Raw genomic sequence first — 16,316 nt, forward strand, 5'->3', positions numbered from 1 at the left:
TAGTGAGACAAACCTAAGCTATATGTAAAGCTTTCATAATCAATTAGTCTCCATGTCATTATTTGTGAGTGGTCCTGATGAGAAAGTTCATCTACAGGTCACTCACCTGTTCTTCTGATTGGTGTGGCCTGCACCTGAGCAGTAGAAGTCTGCCAGGGTAATAGAGACTTTCTATTGGCTTAAACCCATGTCCAAGCAGTCTTCTCTGGTGAATACTCCACAACGAGAGGATGAAACTACTGCTGACAGGCAGACAATCCCTTACTACTTCAAGGTGAAAGTGCAAAACAGGGATTATTTTGTTTGTTTGAATTTGGACTTTGGGGTTTAGCTCAGTATAGAGAAGTTGCCTAGTAAGCAAGGCTCTAGGTTCTGTCTTCAGAAGGGAATGTCAGGAAAGATGGCAACATCTTACATTTTTAGTGTCTGTGAGAAGGCTCAGTGTGGAGATATCATTGTGGTGGGTAAGTCTGAAGAACTAAGTGAGATCCTGGGTCTCAGTTGCAGTAACTCTAGAGATTTATCCTCTGACCTTCACAAATCAGCTCTGTCTCCATCTTCCCCTGCACATACACATTAAATAAATCAATAACAAACTGTATTCTGTTTTGGCCTTGGAGACAAATGCTTAGTGTAGCCCAGGGTAACCTCAAGTTCACTCTACATACCAGGCTAGTCAAGAAAAGACTGTCTACCTCTGCCTCCTACGTACTGGGACAGCAGGCAGAGTCACCACACTCGTTCCACCTTCAACTCAAACAGGGATGTTTGAGTCAATAAAGCAAAACAATGCATTTGCAACAATCTCATCTCGTCTGCCCCACTGCAAATTTAAACTGGGGAATAAAGAGTCTTGTTCTTTGCCCAGCACAAACAGGGTCAAGTACCTTGATTGAACACATTTACAAATTGGAAACTCTAAAAAAAAAAAACAAAACAAACTATTGAGTGAATGCAATGAACATGTCAAGTGGTGCACTGAGAAGTCATGTTAACAGCTGTGTGATTCTGGTGAAAGCTGGGCTCTCATCAGGAGTGATGTGTTCACTGAGTGACACTTTTTTTTTTTTTTAACAGTAACCCAAAGAACTTATCTTGTGTTTCTGTAACATTAATAAATAAATGACCCAGAGACGGGTATTAGGGTTCAAACTTCAAACTGACTATCAGAAAAGCAAAGCAACCAGCCACTAGCTCTTACCTCAAGCTCAGCCTGAAAGGGCTGATCCACAAACTCCTCACCAAGCCTCAAACTATAACCTCTCTTCAGTGTGGCTGGAGAATGAAGGCTCCTATCTTCAGTGTGACAGGAGAATGGATGCCTCTGAGACCTTGCTTCTGTCTTATATACTTCCCTAACATTGGGATTAAAGGTGTGAACTATAATTCTCTTTTAGACTGATTCACTCTTGTATAGATCTGGATGGCTTTGGACTCACGGAGATCCATCTATCTCTTAATCCTGAGTCCTAGCATTAAAGGGATGTACCACCACCTCCAGTTTCTGGCTGCTGGAATTAAAGGTGTGTGCCTGGCTTCTATAGCTTGTGGCTGACTTTGCTTTCTGAATCCTCAGGCAAGCTTTAATAAATCATAAACAGAACTTATCTTATGTCTCAGCAATAAATCAGTATTACAAGTCTAGACCGGCTTTTCTTGTTTCTTTCACTGCAGGATTCGTCATTCTGCTTCCCAGGTTTCCTTGGCAACAGTCTTTGGAAGAAACCTGTGGAAACGCAATTCCACGTTCTGTAGCAGAACTCCCGAGATGAAACCTCCCTGTGTCTCCGGGGTTTCAAGCAATTCCACGTTCTGTAACAGAACTCCCGAGATGAAACCTCCCTGTGCCTCCGGGATTTCAATTCAGGGCTTTGCGTGCTTTGCAGCACCTTCCCGCCGCACTTCTTGCCTGAGCATCCAGCGCCTCTGGGACCCTGAAGTAGCCAGAAGCCCGTTCTGCCGGGACACTGATCCCAGAGGCGCCTGCGCCTCCGCTGTACGGCAGGGTCCATGCCAAGATGGCCGCGCCCACAAGCAATCTCCGCAGGGCGCCGCCATCGAAGTCCCGGGACCCTCTGAAGCGGCGCTCGGGGTGGCCGCCATGTCGGCCTCTGACTCCAACCAGGTCCTGACAAAGCCAGAGGCACTGGGCCAGAGGAGTGCGGGAACAGCAGACAAGGCCGGGAGTCCGAGGACGATGACCTCACCCGAGCCCTCGGACAGCGATGCGGTGAGGGCCCAACGTAAGGGTTTGGGGGCAGTTTGGCGGTCAGTGATCAGAGAGTGACTGGAGTCTGAAGCCAAGATTTGAGAATTTGTGGCGTCGATGTCTTTTGGGAGGCTGGTGTTCTGAGAAATCTAGGTGTTAGGGTATTATGGGCATATGGAGTGTTAGGTATACCGGTATAATACCTGTGGTGTTAGAGGCATTAGGCGGGGATTGCTATAATTTTAAGAAAGCAGTGTTTTGATGGATCAGACTAGATAGTGATGCTTGGGGGAGGGGAGACGTCTGTAACTGTCACCGACAGCGATTGAATCTGGGTCTGGAAAGGCAGCAAGATCAGAAATGAAGGCTTTGTGGTGCATCTGAGAAGGGGAAGCCCTATAAGGATTAGAATTTAGACTGTATGGAAACAATCATTATAGGTAACGGGATTACAGGCTGTGGACTGGCAGAGGGGCAGTGCTGAGATTGGACAGTTGTGCCTTTTGGACTATGTGGGGATCAGAGGTTGGGGCCTTGTGGTCGGGGATGGTGGTATTTCTAGAAGTCCGATCAGCAGTGTCTTTCAGAGATGGTGTTTTGTGTGTTAAGGTGAGTAGTTGGGAGCCTGGAAGCTAACGGGAGGGTGATAGTTGGTGGAATATGAGGAGTCTTATATTGAAGTACCTGTGGGGATGGTAGATTGTCATCTAGGGAGAAAAGGGACCAATAGTCCTCATTGTCCCACTAGTGATGGAGTTCTTGGTAGGAAATATTAATTATTAAAAGTCCTTCGTGATTCTGAGACTAGGATCATAAAGTCAAGAGTTCACAATGAGGTTGGTGGGCTTCACGATTAGGTTCTGTGAGGTCACTGACTGGAGTTCAATGGAGGTTATAGGTTGTTCTGTGAAAAATCGTAATTGGGAACTTCTATGTAGGGGATGTGTGTGAAGGCTAGTGACTGAGGAATATTTGGATGTCAATGATTGGAAAACTGTGGAACAGACTTAAGATGAGCACCTATTTTATGCCAGAAAATGTTCTAAGTAGCATCAGTCAGAGCCAGCCTGTCTTAAATTCTAAAAATGGGAAAGAGACAGCAAGAATGTAAATCTAAGTGGAAGTAAGATAGTTTCCAGGCATTTGTAACTGCTGTGAGGAAAGTGGGAAAGGACAATGTAGTAGATCACTAGTGAGACATTTTCAAATTAATCTTTAGAAGAAATGACAGTTGATTTGAACACAAATTATGACAGGCTGTGGCTAATGCACAGATCCAATGGGTGTTTGAAAAGAAAGAATGCCAATTGATAAAGCCTCAATATAGGAATTAAGTTCTTGTTATACTAGAAAAGAGAGAGAGAGAAGAAAAATTAATGTGGCTGGAACACACATACACATACATGTATACAGGAAAAGTAGAAAAAACAAGATCAGTAGTAGAAGGTATTAATTAGATCATGTGAGATCATATTGGTTAGTGCTGGATTTGGATTTTATTCTAATTTCAATGAGAAAACACTGGGTTTAAGCAAGGAAGTAATTTGATCTGACCGATACATCAAAAAGATCATCATGGGTTACTCTATGGAACATGAACTACAGGGATACATTACAGTAGGTATCAGAAGATCAGAACTTTATTGTGGTAATCAAAGGCAAGAGATTACGGTTACAATTTGGAGTTACACTGGAAAAATGAAATCACAATCAGAGTACATCTGAATGTGAGCTAATAGGTGAATCAATTTGGACAATGGGATTGAGATCTAAATTTTTGTCTTTAGGAACTGGAGTGTAGGATTTTTGTATATACCAGCAGCTAGTCCCAATATAACCCAGTCCCTAGAAAAGTCCTTGAACACTTTGGACCTTTGCTGGAACTTTCCAACACATTTCACATGTGTTCCCAGAACCTGTTTCTTTAAATGTTAAGCAAGCATGTTTAATTGTACATTGTGGTCAATAATGAATAGTTGAGGTAAAAACAAATTCTGTTGTTCAAATCACTCATGAATGTGGAGAATTAAGAAGTACTAGACTGAATAGGAGTATAGTAGGAATCAATAACATTCAAAGATGTGTCTGTGGCTTTTACTCAGAAGGAATGGGAGCAGCTGGAACCTGCGCAAAGGAACTTAAGCAATGATGCAATGCTAGAGAACTGCCACAGTCCCGCCTCAATGGGTAAGGACAATTCCCACCACTCACAATGTGTTCACTGCAGTCCCTTCTTCCTGGAGTCTTTGATGGTTTTTATATTTGGTGATGGTGGTGGTGGTGTGGTGATGGTGATGGTGTGATGTGGTGTGGTGGTGGTGGTGGTATGATGGTGGTGTGGTGTGGTGGTGGTGTGGTGTGGTGGTGTGGTGGTGTGGTGGTGTGGTGTGGTGTGGTGGTGTGGTGTGTGTGGTGTGGTGGTGTGTGTGTGTGGTGTGGTGTGGTGTGGTGTGTGTGGTGGTGGTGTGGTGTGGTGGTGTGGTGTGGTGTGGTGTGATATGGTGTGGTGTGGTGGTGTGGTGTGGTGGTGTGATTTGGTGTGGTGGGGTGTGGTGTGGTGGTGTGGTGTGGTGGTGTGGTGTGGTGTGGTGTGGTGGTGTGGTGTGGTGTGGTGTGGTGGTGGTCAGTCAGAGAATTTCTATTCCTTTTCAGTACTAGGAAGGACACTTGTGCCATTGACTTCAAAAGGGAAGGTCTAGATACATGAGCACCCCTATTGTGAAACATTAGAAGCCATATATGTTCATTAGCCTTGAAAGTACCTGAAGTGCAAACACCAGGCCTCAATTTCTGAGATGGTTGGTCCAACACTCAGTTTCTACCATTTCTTACAAGTAGGAAATCAAGATCCCAAAGAAGGTACGGTCTCTAAGTTAAAAAAAGAAGAGTCATCATTGGGAGAGGCGAAAGCACCCAACCCAAGTAGTGTGAACAAAATAGCAAAGCCCAAGAAAGCAGAAGCCAATGCAAGTAAGTTGTTTAGTTTCTTGGTACTAAGTTTGGAAGTTTCCAAAGAATTTGTAAATTTGTATTAGGGCTGGGGATACAGCTCAGTGTAGAAAGTGCTACTCACATGTGGAAGGACCTAGATTTAAACCCCGATATGAAAAAAAAATATTTTAAGTCCAAGATTTTCTTTTCTTAACCAGGAAATAGTAGAAAAATATCAGAATCTCTCAGGAGAAAAAGAATTGAAGCTACAGATATTTCTTTACTTGGAGACTCTAATATCTCCTCTTTCTGTGAACTTACCCACATGAGAGGCTCATGACAAGCTCTTGTTTTATGGGGAAGAAAAAGAATGGGTGAGTGAAACCAGTTAATATCCCCTAAAGTCACTCCTTGGATGTGGTAGCTATCCATTTCAGCTCCCTTTCTAATGGTCGAGCAAGCCACTTGGTTCAGAGGAGTAGGCATGCATAACCTCTCCACAGGTGGGATGCTGCATTTCAAATGGCCATGCTATCGGGGGTCCCAGGGCATGATGATCCATAAAGAGCAATGGTACGATCTGTCACCGTTCTGACTGTAATACGGGAAAAGTTGAAAACCAGGGCTCTGAGCCTGCAGTAGCTGATTCCTTCACTTAGCCCCTTTCCCTGCCCATGTGCCCATTGCTTATCTGTAAAGCTCTGTAACTCTCCTGCCAATCTCATTCCTGTTTACCATATTTTAAAAAATAAATCCTTTCTTTGTATCCTCAATTTTCCACTTGCCCTCTACCCACACACTAATTCCCTATGTATCACAATTTCTCCTGATGAATTCAGACATTTTAGATCAGTTTTCCTTCTCCATCTCTGGGACTGATGCCCCTGCTCCTAATCGTTTTTTTGTTTCCTTCCTTTAACTACAAAACTCCCTGTACCTATGTTCTATAAGACATCATCATGTCCATTTGTCCCTGTGATGATTTGAATGAGCTGCCCTCATAGTCTCAGGCATTTGAATGCTTGGTTTCCAGTTTGTGGTGCTGTTTGGGAGGCTTAGAAGGTGTGGCCTGTTTCCTGCTTGCAGTTCAAGATGTGAGCTCTCAGTTTCCTGCTCCATGTCTGTCCTTTGCTGCCATGTCTCCCTGCCATAGCAGACTCTTATCTCTCTGAAACTGACCTATTGCCTTGGTCATGGTGTTTTATCACAGCAATAGGGAAGTAACTAATATGATTGGTATAGTCAACATGCTTACCCTCTAGTCTTAAATTCTTGCCCTGTCTTTAAATGATCAACTTTACTCACCAGCTTTCCTTACTTTGCTGATGGTTCCTTAAAGTCATATCTCCTTATGTTCTGTTCCTCTATTGCATAGCTTTCAAACAGATACCCATTATGTAAATACAAGCTCATCTTCTACATTGACATCTTCTAAATGGACATCTCCAACACCTGTGGCATACCTTCTTATTGGAGCTGCCTGTAGGGAAGTCTTTCTTTAGGAGCCAGATACAGAGTTTCATATTCGTTAGAGGCACCCTTCACCCTCCCTGTGTTTGTCCTCTGATTTTAGACATGTATTCCATGATCCTCTTGTCAAATCCCATTTGTTTTTTCTTAGTTGTCACTGATATCACACAAATCAGGTTTGTCTTATCCCTGAGTGCAGTTCTCAGAAAGATTTAATGTGTCTACCTTTTAAAATTCATCGTATATGTTACTGATAAACATTACATATTTGCTGGGGGCTAGTGAGCTCCATGCTTAAATTTGTGAAGTTACCTTTGATTTCTCTTAAAACTCAGGTTCTGTTGCTATCTCAAATTAAGAAAATTATTTTCCTGGGTGATAGTGGTGCAAACCTTTAATCTCAGTAGAGAAGGTAGAGGCAGGCAGATCTATATGAGAAAGAGGCCAGAGTGGTCTACAGAGTGAGTTCCAGGTCATCCAGGGCTACACAAAGATACCCGATCTTGAAAATCAAAAAAAGGAAGGGAGGGAGGGAGGGAGAGGAAAAGAAAATTATCTCAGTCTTAATGAATTATTCTATGGCACCCAAATCTGCCCAAGTATGATCTTATTACATAATTACATACCAGGACTGTAACTTGCATTCTCTTCATGGTGAATTTTTCTTTGCCTGATTTATGTCTTTTGGGGGAGTGATATCATTGTGGCATCTCCATCCATCACTATAAGAAGTGTGTTATAGGGCTAGGGAGATGGCTCAGTTTGTAAAGTGCTGACCATACAAGAAGAAACACTTGAATTCAGATCCCCAATCCTCATGTAAAAAGCTGTGCCTGGCAGCGCACAACTGTAATCCTAGCACCAAGGAGGTGTACCCAGGAGCCTAAGATTCTCTGGCCAGCATGTCTAGCCAATTGGTGAGCTCTGGGTTCACTGAGAGACCTTGCTGCAAAAAAATAAGATGAAGAAAACAATCCAGGAATAGCTTGATGTCAAACTGGCTTCCACATGCATGGACACACATATCTTTGTACACATACACAAATGAACATGTACACACATAGGCAAAGTTTGTTTTAATGTTACATGTCAAGTGGATAGGTGTCGGTCTTGATCACTTTCTTTGAAGAAGTTTATTTGTCCCTGTATTCCCCATCATCACTGGGTATTAGAAGACTTGGCCTTGGCATGCTACCTGGTGAATCCTGTTTATCTCTTTATCCCAGGGTTCTGAATCTTAGGTTCCTGACTGGCCTAGAACTCACAGAGATCCGCCTCCCTCTGTCTCATGAGTGCTGGGATTAAAGTTGTATGCCACCATACCCCACTAGAAAGCAAATCTCTTAAATGCCCTCCATAAAAGTGAGAATTTCAGCCATTTGGTTTAGATGCCCTTATTTTCTCCATACAAAATTCCTTTATCACTGAGGTGACATTTTTATTTTGTTTTGTTTTGTTTTGTTTGAGACAGGGTTTCTCTGTGGCTTTTGGAGGCTGTCCTGGAACTAGCTCTTGTAGACCAGGCTGGTCTCGAACTCACAGAGATCCGCCTGCCTCTGCCTCCCGAGTGCTGGGATTAAAGGCATGTGCCACCAACGCCCGGCAAAAGAATCTTTTTTTTTATGTAAGTTTTAAATGCATTGCTATTCTTACTTTAAACAGTTGTCTTTTAATTTATGTGTGGGTGTTTTGCTTGCATGTATGTATGTATGTACCACTGAGGTGACTTTTCACTCTTACATATGTTTTTCTCTTTAAATGTTTGAAAACTCTTACTTCTGATGATTTCTCTACTCCATTTCTATGTAGAGAGCTAGTGTGTGGGGTACTCTCAAAGTGCCAGAGTGGGTGGGAGGGTAGTCTTAGAGAAGAGGACCAATGGCTTTAAGAAAATTCCTCTAAACATAGTCGTGCAATATGCAGGAGAAAGAATGTGAGCAAGTACTTAGACTTGTAAGTAAACCTAAAATTGCTAACTGACTGTTAGAATAATGATGGGAATCAAAGATTCCTTTGAAATATGGATGGCTGTGCACTGTAAACCCTGATGGTATAAAGTGTTTTCCAAGCCAATTACTAGGAATTTCATGGCTTTATGAAGGCACTGGGGAACTTAGAGAAACTATGGAGTTGTCGGGATGTCCTTGTTACATTGCTTGTAGGTGGGAACAGTAGAGCATCCTTCCCTGCTTATTGTCTCAGTCATCTATTAGTTCCCCAGTTCCCCTTGGCAGACATATTCTCTATTTTAATTTATTTTAGCTAGCCTTAGTAAATAGAGGGATTTGTTGAAGAGACATGAGTGTGTGTCTTACAATCTAAAGGCAGAGACTTTAGCCAGACTCCACTAGGAATAAAAATTGGCAACTTGGAGGTCACAGGAATTGAAATTATGTACACTGTGCTCTTGAGGACAAACAGTTCTACATTTCTACTTCTTTCTGTGTGTGAAAGCTTCACTCTTTGTATTGAAGAACTCTTTATTACATAGGGTAAGTGTGGCTTTCATAATACTTGAATTATATCATCTTAAATTTAATCACAATGGGGAGACTGATAATGCCTTGCTATGTAGTCCAGATGAATGAAAACTTGTGAATATCCTCCACTTTTAACCTCCTGAGTACTGGGATTAGTAGGCATGTGCCACCATACCTGGCATAAGCATGGTATCTTTTAACTTAATGCATTCCTTGTTCAGTGCTCCTATGTCTATTTCACCTGCTATCCCAGGTTACAAGATCCTATTTCTTTTTTTGTCTTTTGGGACAGAGTTTCTCTGTGTAACAGTCCTAGCTGTTCTGAAACTCTCTCTGTACACCAGGCTGGCCCCGAACTCACAGAGATCCATCTGCCTCTGCCTTCCCCGCCACCTGGCTAAGATTCTATTTTCAAGCAGCCAAATCTTTTCCTAAATACTACTATCAGTTTTCTTTCCCCTGGTTTTACTGCTGCTTTCTCCTCCTCAAGAGGATAGGGACATTCATTTTTGATGCTTATTTCACATTGGCATCTTAGGGTTGAATAAGTATTCAACCCCAAATAGGGCATCTCTTTATGAACGTTATAAAGAACTTCAGTGGGTCTGCAAAAATTTACAAGAATATCTCATTAAATTCTATTTTAGAAGTCCAACAAGATGAGCAGATAGAGGAAAAGAAGAAATCTCAAGACAATCGCATTAAGGGAACTACATTCAAGAAGAAAAGTTCAACCAGCAAGAAAAGCAGTGACTGTGCTTTGTTGGAGAAAAAAACTGTCAGTACAAAACATTTTCCTTCAAAACAAAAGTTTCTGAAATCCGATTCACATGCAAAGAACTTGAAGCAAAATTTAGACTTTAGAGGTGAGATTAAAAACTCTGTACAAAATAAACCTGATACAGCTGGAGAACACACAGAATCATTAAACCATACCATATCTGATTCAAAGAAAGATAAAATTCTAGCTAGAAAGAAATGTGAGAAAATACCCAAGAAAAATTCACATGGTAAAGATGACAAAAACCAAACTGGCAAGAGATATGAGAAAGCACGCCATCAAATCTCATCCCATGCTAAAGAAGACAAAATCCAGACTAGAGAGAAACGGAAATCATCTAGCCGTAGTTCATCTAATATATCTGACAAAACTACAACTTCTGGAAAACCCTATGAATGCAATCAATGTGGGAAGGTCCTCAGTCATAAACAAGGACTCATTGACCATCAAAGAACTCATACCGGGGAGAAACCATATGAATGTAATGAGTGTGGGATAGCTTTTAGCCAAAAGTCCCACCTCGTTGTACATCAGAGAACTCACACTGGAGAAAAACCATATGAGTGTGTTCAGTGTGGCAAAGCTCATGGTCATAAACACGCCCTCACTGACCATCTAAGAATTCACACTGGAGAAAAGCCCTACGAATGTAATGAATGTGGGAAAACCTTTAGACACAGCTCAAACCTTATGCAACATGTAAGATCTCACACAGGTGAGAAGCCTTATGAGTGTAAGGAATGTGGCAAATCCTTTAGATATAATTCATCTCTTACTGAACATGTGAGAACACACACGGGTGAAATACCATATGAATGTAGTGAATGTGGCAAAGCTTTCAAGTATAGTTCATCCCTTACTAAACACTTGCGAGTTCATACTGGTGAGAAACCATTTGAATGTAACGAATGTGGGAAGACTTTCAGCAAAAAGTCACACCTGGCTATACATCAAAGGACTCACACGAAGGAGAAACCTTATAAATGCGATGAGTGTGGAAAAGCCTTTGGACATAGTTCATCTCTTACTTACCATATGAGGACTCACACAGGTGATTGTCCCTTTGAATGCAATCAATGTGGGAAAGCCTTCAAGCAAATTGAAGGCCTTATTCAACACCAGAGAGTTCATACTGGGGAGAAACCCTATGAATGTGCTGAATGTGGGAAAGCCTTTAGTCAAAAGTCACACCTCATTGTCCATCAGAGAACTCACACGGGCGAGAAACCCTTTGAATGTTATGAGTGTGGAAAAGCATTCCCTGCAAAATCACAGCTTGTTATACATCAGAGATCCCACACTGGAGAGAAACCCTATGAATGTAATGAATGTGGTAAAGCCTTCAAACAGAATGCCTCTCTTACCAAACATATGAAAGTTCACTCAGAAGAGAAATCTCACAAGGAAAATTAATGTAGAGAATCTCACAACTGACTGGTTTGGTCTTCTTTAACTTTAGAAGATGTTCTCAACTTGATGAATGTTAGCAAAACTTTTTTAGAAAATCATTCCTTGTATATAAGAGAATTTGAATATGTATATTTAGATAAGAGCAGTGGATGGTAATAAAATTTAAACTTGATCCTAAACCTTTACAAAAATACTGTATTTTACACTTACTATAAATTATCTTCATATTTAGAACAAAATATGAAACTAAAAATTGTGAATAAGAAAGGCTCTGGGAGATAGCTAAATCAGTAAAATTCTTCCTAAGTAACTATAAGGACCTGAATTCCATCCCTCGGATCCATGTAAAAAGCTAGATGTGGTGGCGTGCGCTGCAATCTCAGAGTTGGGAAAGTTGAGACAGGAGAGTTTCTGAGCCTAGTTGAGCAGCCTGATCTGCAAGCCCTATGTCACAGGAAGAGACTCTATTTTCAAACAAGGTTCAGGGCTCATGGGGAACAGTACTCAAGGCTGATGTTTGGTCTGCACTTGTGCACCACACACATGACAACACTCTCTCTCTCACACACACACACACACACACACACACACACACACAGTGACAATGTTATTACAGCACCAAATGAACAGCTAAACCTGCCAACAATTCATTAAGGGCTTGGGTGTTGTGTACTTAAGCAGCACAGTATTTAATCTGCATTTATACTTATTGCATACTTACTGCCTTGTGTAAAGTGTAGTTGTCCCCTCTGATATCATCTAGCTTTCTTTGTTAATATCCGTGTTAGCACTGAATCAGTAGAAAACTTTCTGGGGTTTTGAGACGGCATCTCACTGTGTAGCCCTGGTTAGCCAGGAACTTGCTGTGTAGACCAGAATGGCCTTGAACTAACGGAGATGTGCCTGTCTCTGCCTCCCAAGTGCTGGGATTAAAGGATTAAATAGAAAACTTTAAGGGGTTTTGTCTAGATGTTGTTAAGAAAAACTGGAAAATGCTGAAACAATGTGCTGGTAGAGAATGATACTCAAGTTATATTGTTAAGTATAGAAAAGTGGATTGTTGGACAGTATATACAGTATTTCTCATTGTGGACAAAGAGTGTGTGTTTCCCTCTGTCTTTTTCTGCCTCTCTGTGTACATATGTATGCATTTATACTGATATATTTGTATATGAATAGACTTGTGTTTTCTTTAATCTAGATGAAACTTTAGTGGTTAGCAGTGAACACAGAAGTACAGGATTAAGGTCTGTCATTTTTATCATGTACATGTGTTTTATTCAAATATATACTGAAATACTTTTACATGTACACATGAACAGCTTAAAAATACAGCTGAGTCTGTTCCACAGTGTTGCTTGATAAAGTAACATGAGGTTTCTATGCTCATTTATGTACAATGAATTTAAGGTACATGGCACTAAACCTTGATGTTGAATTTGCAAAGATTTTCCTATTGAACACAGGTTTTATTAACATACATGATTCACAACTATAACAATACTTTATTCTTCTTGTTTGCTATAAACTGAAAATGCATTCTGCTTGCAGATGAATGAAAGTGGTATTTTGAATCATCATTCCATTTTATTTCACATTCAGACTGCTAATTCACAAATTCCTTAAATCAGGGATTTCAACTTTTTGCAGTAAATGTCTCCAAACCCTGCTCTTGCCCAGTGAGCAGCTATTGTTGTTGGATCACTTACTCTGTTTCTCTCAGAGCCTGCCTTGTAATGCTTGTCAAGCTTGAATTCCAGAAGGTGCTGTGCATCAGTTTGACTTTTTCAAGAGACCTGTCTGCCCTTGCATGATCTACTAGCTGGTGTCTATTGCTGTGATCAAACACCGTGACTAAAAGCAACTTGGGGATAAAGAGGTTTATTTCATCTTACACCTTATAGTCCATCATCCAGGGAAGTCAGAGAAGGAACTGAAGACAGGGCCCACAGGCAATAACTGAAGCAGAGGCCATGTGGTAGTACTGCTTACTGGCTTGCCTCTCATAGCTTGCTCAGCCTGCTTTGTTATACATAGGACCACCAAGCCAGGGATAAAATATTCCACAGTGAACCTGGCACTTTCCCATCCAACATCAATCAAGAACATGCAGCACAGGCTTTCCCATGGGCCATTCGAGTTGGGGCATTTTCTCAACTGATGTTCCCTCACACTCTCATTATCCTAGCACTTAGGAAGCTGAATCAAGAAGATCACAACTTTAACCCAGCCAGAAAAAAATCCAGGCCCGATCTTACTCCTTTCTCCCCAAAGAATATTTGGTTGTATTTTACCTTTTATATTCTGACAGCATATTCACTAAATCCTATCTCTAAAGAGTCATGGCCCAGTCATTAGAACTTGTCTAGTCCTATTCAGTTCTCGGTAAAAATTCTATCTGCACAGTAGTCTGGCATAATAATAGGCCCGAAACAAATAGGTGATTAAATGCTCTCTGCACATATTTCATTCTTGTTATTGCCTCCCGAAATTCCTCATTTCAGAGAACAATAAATATGGACGAAACAAATTGTGTGTGTGTGTGTATGTGTATGTATATACATGTACATGTTTGTGTTGGAAGATTACTTTATGGATATTGTGACCCTATTTTCAAATAACCGATTCACTGTTTCACTGAAACTAGCCCTAACTAGGTGTACATTATCCTTAGAGACAACAATGGGGAAAGGGGGGCATAGTATTCTCCAGGTTACTTCGTGCTGATATAGGATGACGATAGTCTCGTGGGGTCCTGTAGAAAGAAAATGTTAGTATAGTGAAAGTCTCGAGTGGATTGTATCCAGTCCGTATTTGATGGGATTTGCTTGATTGAAGATCTGGGTTGAAGTCCTTATCTTGATTGAAGTCCTTGTGTTGACTGAAGTCAATACCCGAAGCTCTGGCCAGAGTGTCAGTTCAAATGGCTCAAGTTGGATCCAGTGGACTCTTAGAGGTGTGGTCCGTTTTCTTTGCAGAGCATTCAGGGATTGCTGTCAGGCAGTTCTTCATTGGCTGTGTGGAACTAAAACATAACTGTTGGCAGAGAAATTTTTGCTTTTATATATATTCATATGGGGGGGAAGGCAACTATGGGAAATAATTATGAGAGAGTGTATACCTTGATAGAAAGAGCCAAGAAAAGACAATTGACAGTCCCCATTTTTCTCTCTGTATTACATCTATTAGCTTCTTCATATAAATACAGAAACTCTGAATATTATATTAATAACATGCTTGGATTTAGAGAAGGAAAGTCAAATCCAACTCCAAAGCCAGCAATAGTTTAATTGAATGGGGGCTAGGAAATAAAGAGAAATACATATATATGTAAAGGCACCTATGGAGTTTATCATATGACAATTTCCTTTTGTTCGATGGTTATAGCTACCTTCTCTTCTACCCATGTAGTGTCCTTTGACTCCTGGAGATAAGTTTTCCTGTGAAGATAAAAACAAAACACGTCCCTTTCCTTTGTGAGGTTTCTATCCAGTTTATGAGATGTGAGGTTTCTATCCAGTTTATGAGATATGCCTTGGTAGAATACCTGTCATTTCTTTTTTGACTCAAATCTTGATCAATTTTGATGGTATCCAAAGTCATTCTTCTGTGGAAACAAATGCAAAACCTCTTCCCCCAATATAACACATGTCCTGGTTTCCATAGAGAGCTCAATACATCTTTGAAGTATATATACCGGCTGATTCACTACAGCAGTTTTTTTCTGTAGTCCAGTATCTTTTTGCAGCTGTTTGTCCTTTTTCATTTGCATTAAGAAAGTTTAGTGTTAATAATGCATCATGTAGCCTATGTTTGGGGGTTTTTGTATCCCCAGCCTGTTTATAGAGCATTTCTTCCAGTGTTCTATTAGATCTCTCTGTCGTGACCCAGTGTGTCTCAGCCTTAATCCATGAAGTTCGGCCTGAGTGGGGGTGTGTGGGCCTGGAAGCTCCTAGCAACCCAGCAGCAATAAAGACCAAACACAGGCATCTTGTCATCTTTAGAGAGCTCTCAGTTCCATGCTCAGTTCCATTTCTTTATTAGCCATCTTTTCTGTTGTTTCTTAACCGTCCTGTCATGACCACGAGGGAACCATTTCTCTCTTGGTTCCCTCTCTGCTCTGGTCGCTGGCCCCTAACTCCTAACCTTCTGTCCTCACAAGTTACTCACACACCTATCACCTCCACCCAGGTGAGGGCCTATCCAGATGCTTAGGTCCACAGAGATGCAAATAAGAGGCATATTACCCTGAGGCCATGGTAAACAATAGTAGCCTTACTGGCATCAACAATACAATAGTAGGCCAGAGCTTTCCGGTGCTCCATGTTTAGTGAAACCCCAGGCTGGATCTCAAAAAATTCCATAGCGGAAACATCTTGGTCCCCCACATCTCTCTACCACTGCTTGTACTGTGGGATTGTGTGGTATGCCAGCTACATGCTTTATGTTATAATATTTGAAAAACTGTTCCAATTTGCTGGAGACATATGCTGGAGCAGGGTCAGTTTTATTTGTACAGGTATACCCATAATGGCCATCACCTCTAGCAGTTGTGTAATAATCAGCTTTTTCAGAGTTGAGAGCAGTAGCCCATTGAAATCCTGAAAATGTGTCTATATATGATGCACATATTTTAAATTTCCATATTCTGCAAAGTCAAAGACATCCATCTGCCAAACCTCATTTCTCTGAATGTCCTTAGGGTTACAGCCTGCTGGCAATGGAACTTGATTATAAAAGGAACAGGTAGGACAGTTTCTCACTATCTCCTTGGCTTGTTGCCAAGTGATGGGGAAGTCCTTTTCAAACCTTTGCTACTTACATGGTGTTTCTTATGAAATTCTGAGGCTTCTAGCACACTTCTATTAATAAACAATCTCATCATTGCCTTGTGCTAGTGGGCCTGGCAGACCCATATGGGATCTGATATGTGATATAGGATTAATTATGTTCCTGATTGTGCTCTGTAATTGTATAAACAGTGAAGTTAATTCTGTATTATCAGGAACAAATTCTACAGTCTCAATGTGTAAAA

General features: G+C 41.2%; 1 protein-coding gene across 4 annotated transcripts; it reads left to right on the forward strand.

The window, feature by feature from the left end:
• Positions 1–1,831: 1,831 nt before the first annotated feature.
• Positions 1,832–13,811, forward strand: Zfp37 (ZFP37 zinc finger protein). Of its 4 annotated transcripts, none has more exons than XM_027402973.2 (4): positions 1,832–2,230; positions 4,312–4,396; positions 5,045–5,179; positions 9,738–13,811. In XM_027402973.2, the coding sequence occupies exons 1-4, from the start codon at positions 1,832–1,834 to the stop codon at positions 11,282–11,284; spliced, it is 2,166 nt and encodes a 721-aa protein (XP_027258774.1). In that variant the 3' UTR covers positions 11,285–13,811. The 4 variants fall into 4 exon arrangements, with proteins under 4 accessions (XP_027258774.1, XP_027258776.1, XP_027258775.1 ...); XM_027402975.2 differs by having other exon boundaries at positions 5,048–5,179; XM_027402974.2 differs by having other exon boundaries at positions 4,315–4,396.
• Positions 13,812–16,316: the final 2,505 nt, after the last annotated feature.

Source organism: Cricetulus griseus, chromosome 2 (assembly GCF_003668045.3).
Source record: "Cricetulus griseus strain 17A/GY chromosome 2, alternate assembly CriGri-PICRH-1.0, whole genome shotgun sequence".
Lineage (NCBI taxonomy): Eukaryota > Metazoa > Chordata > Mammalia > Rodentia > Cricetidae > Cricetulus > Cricetulus griseus.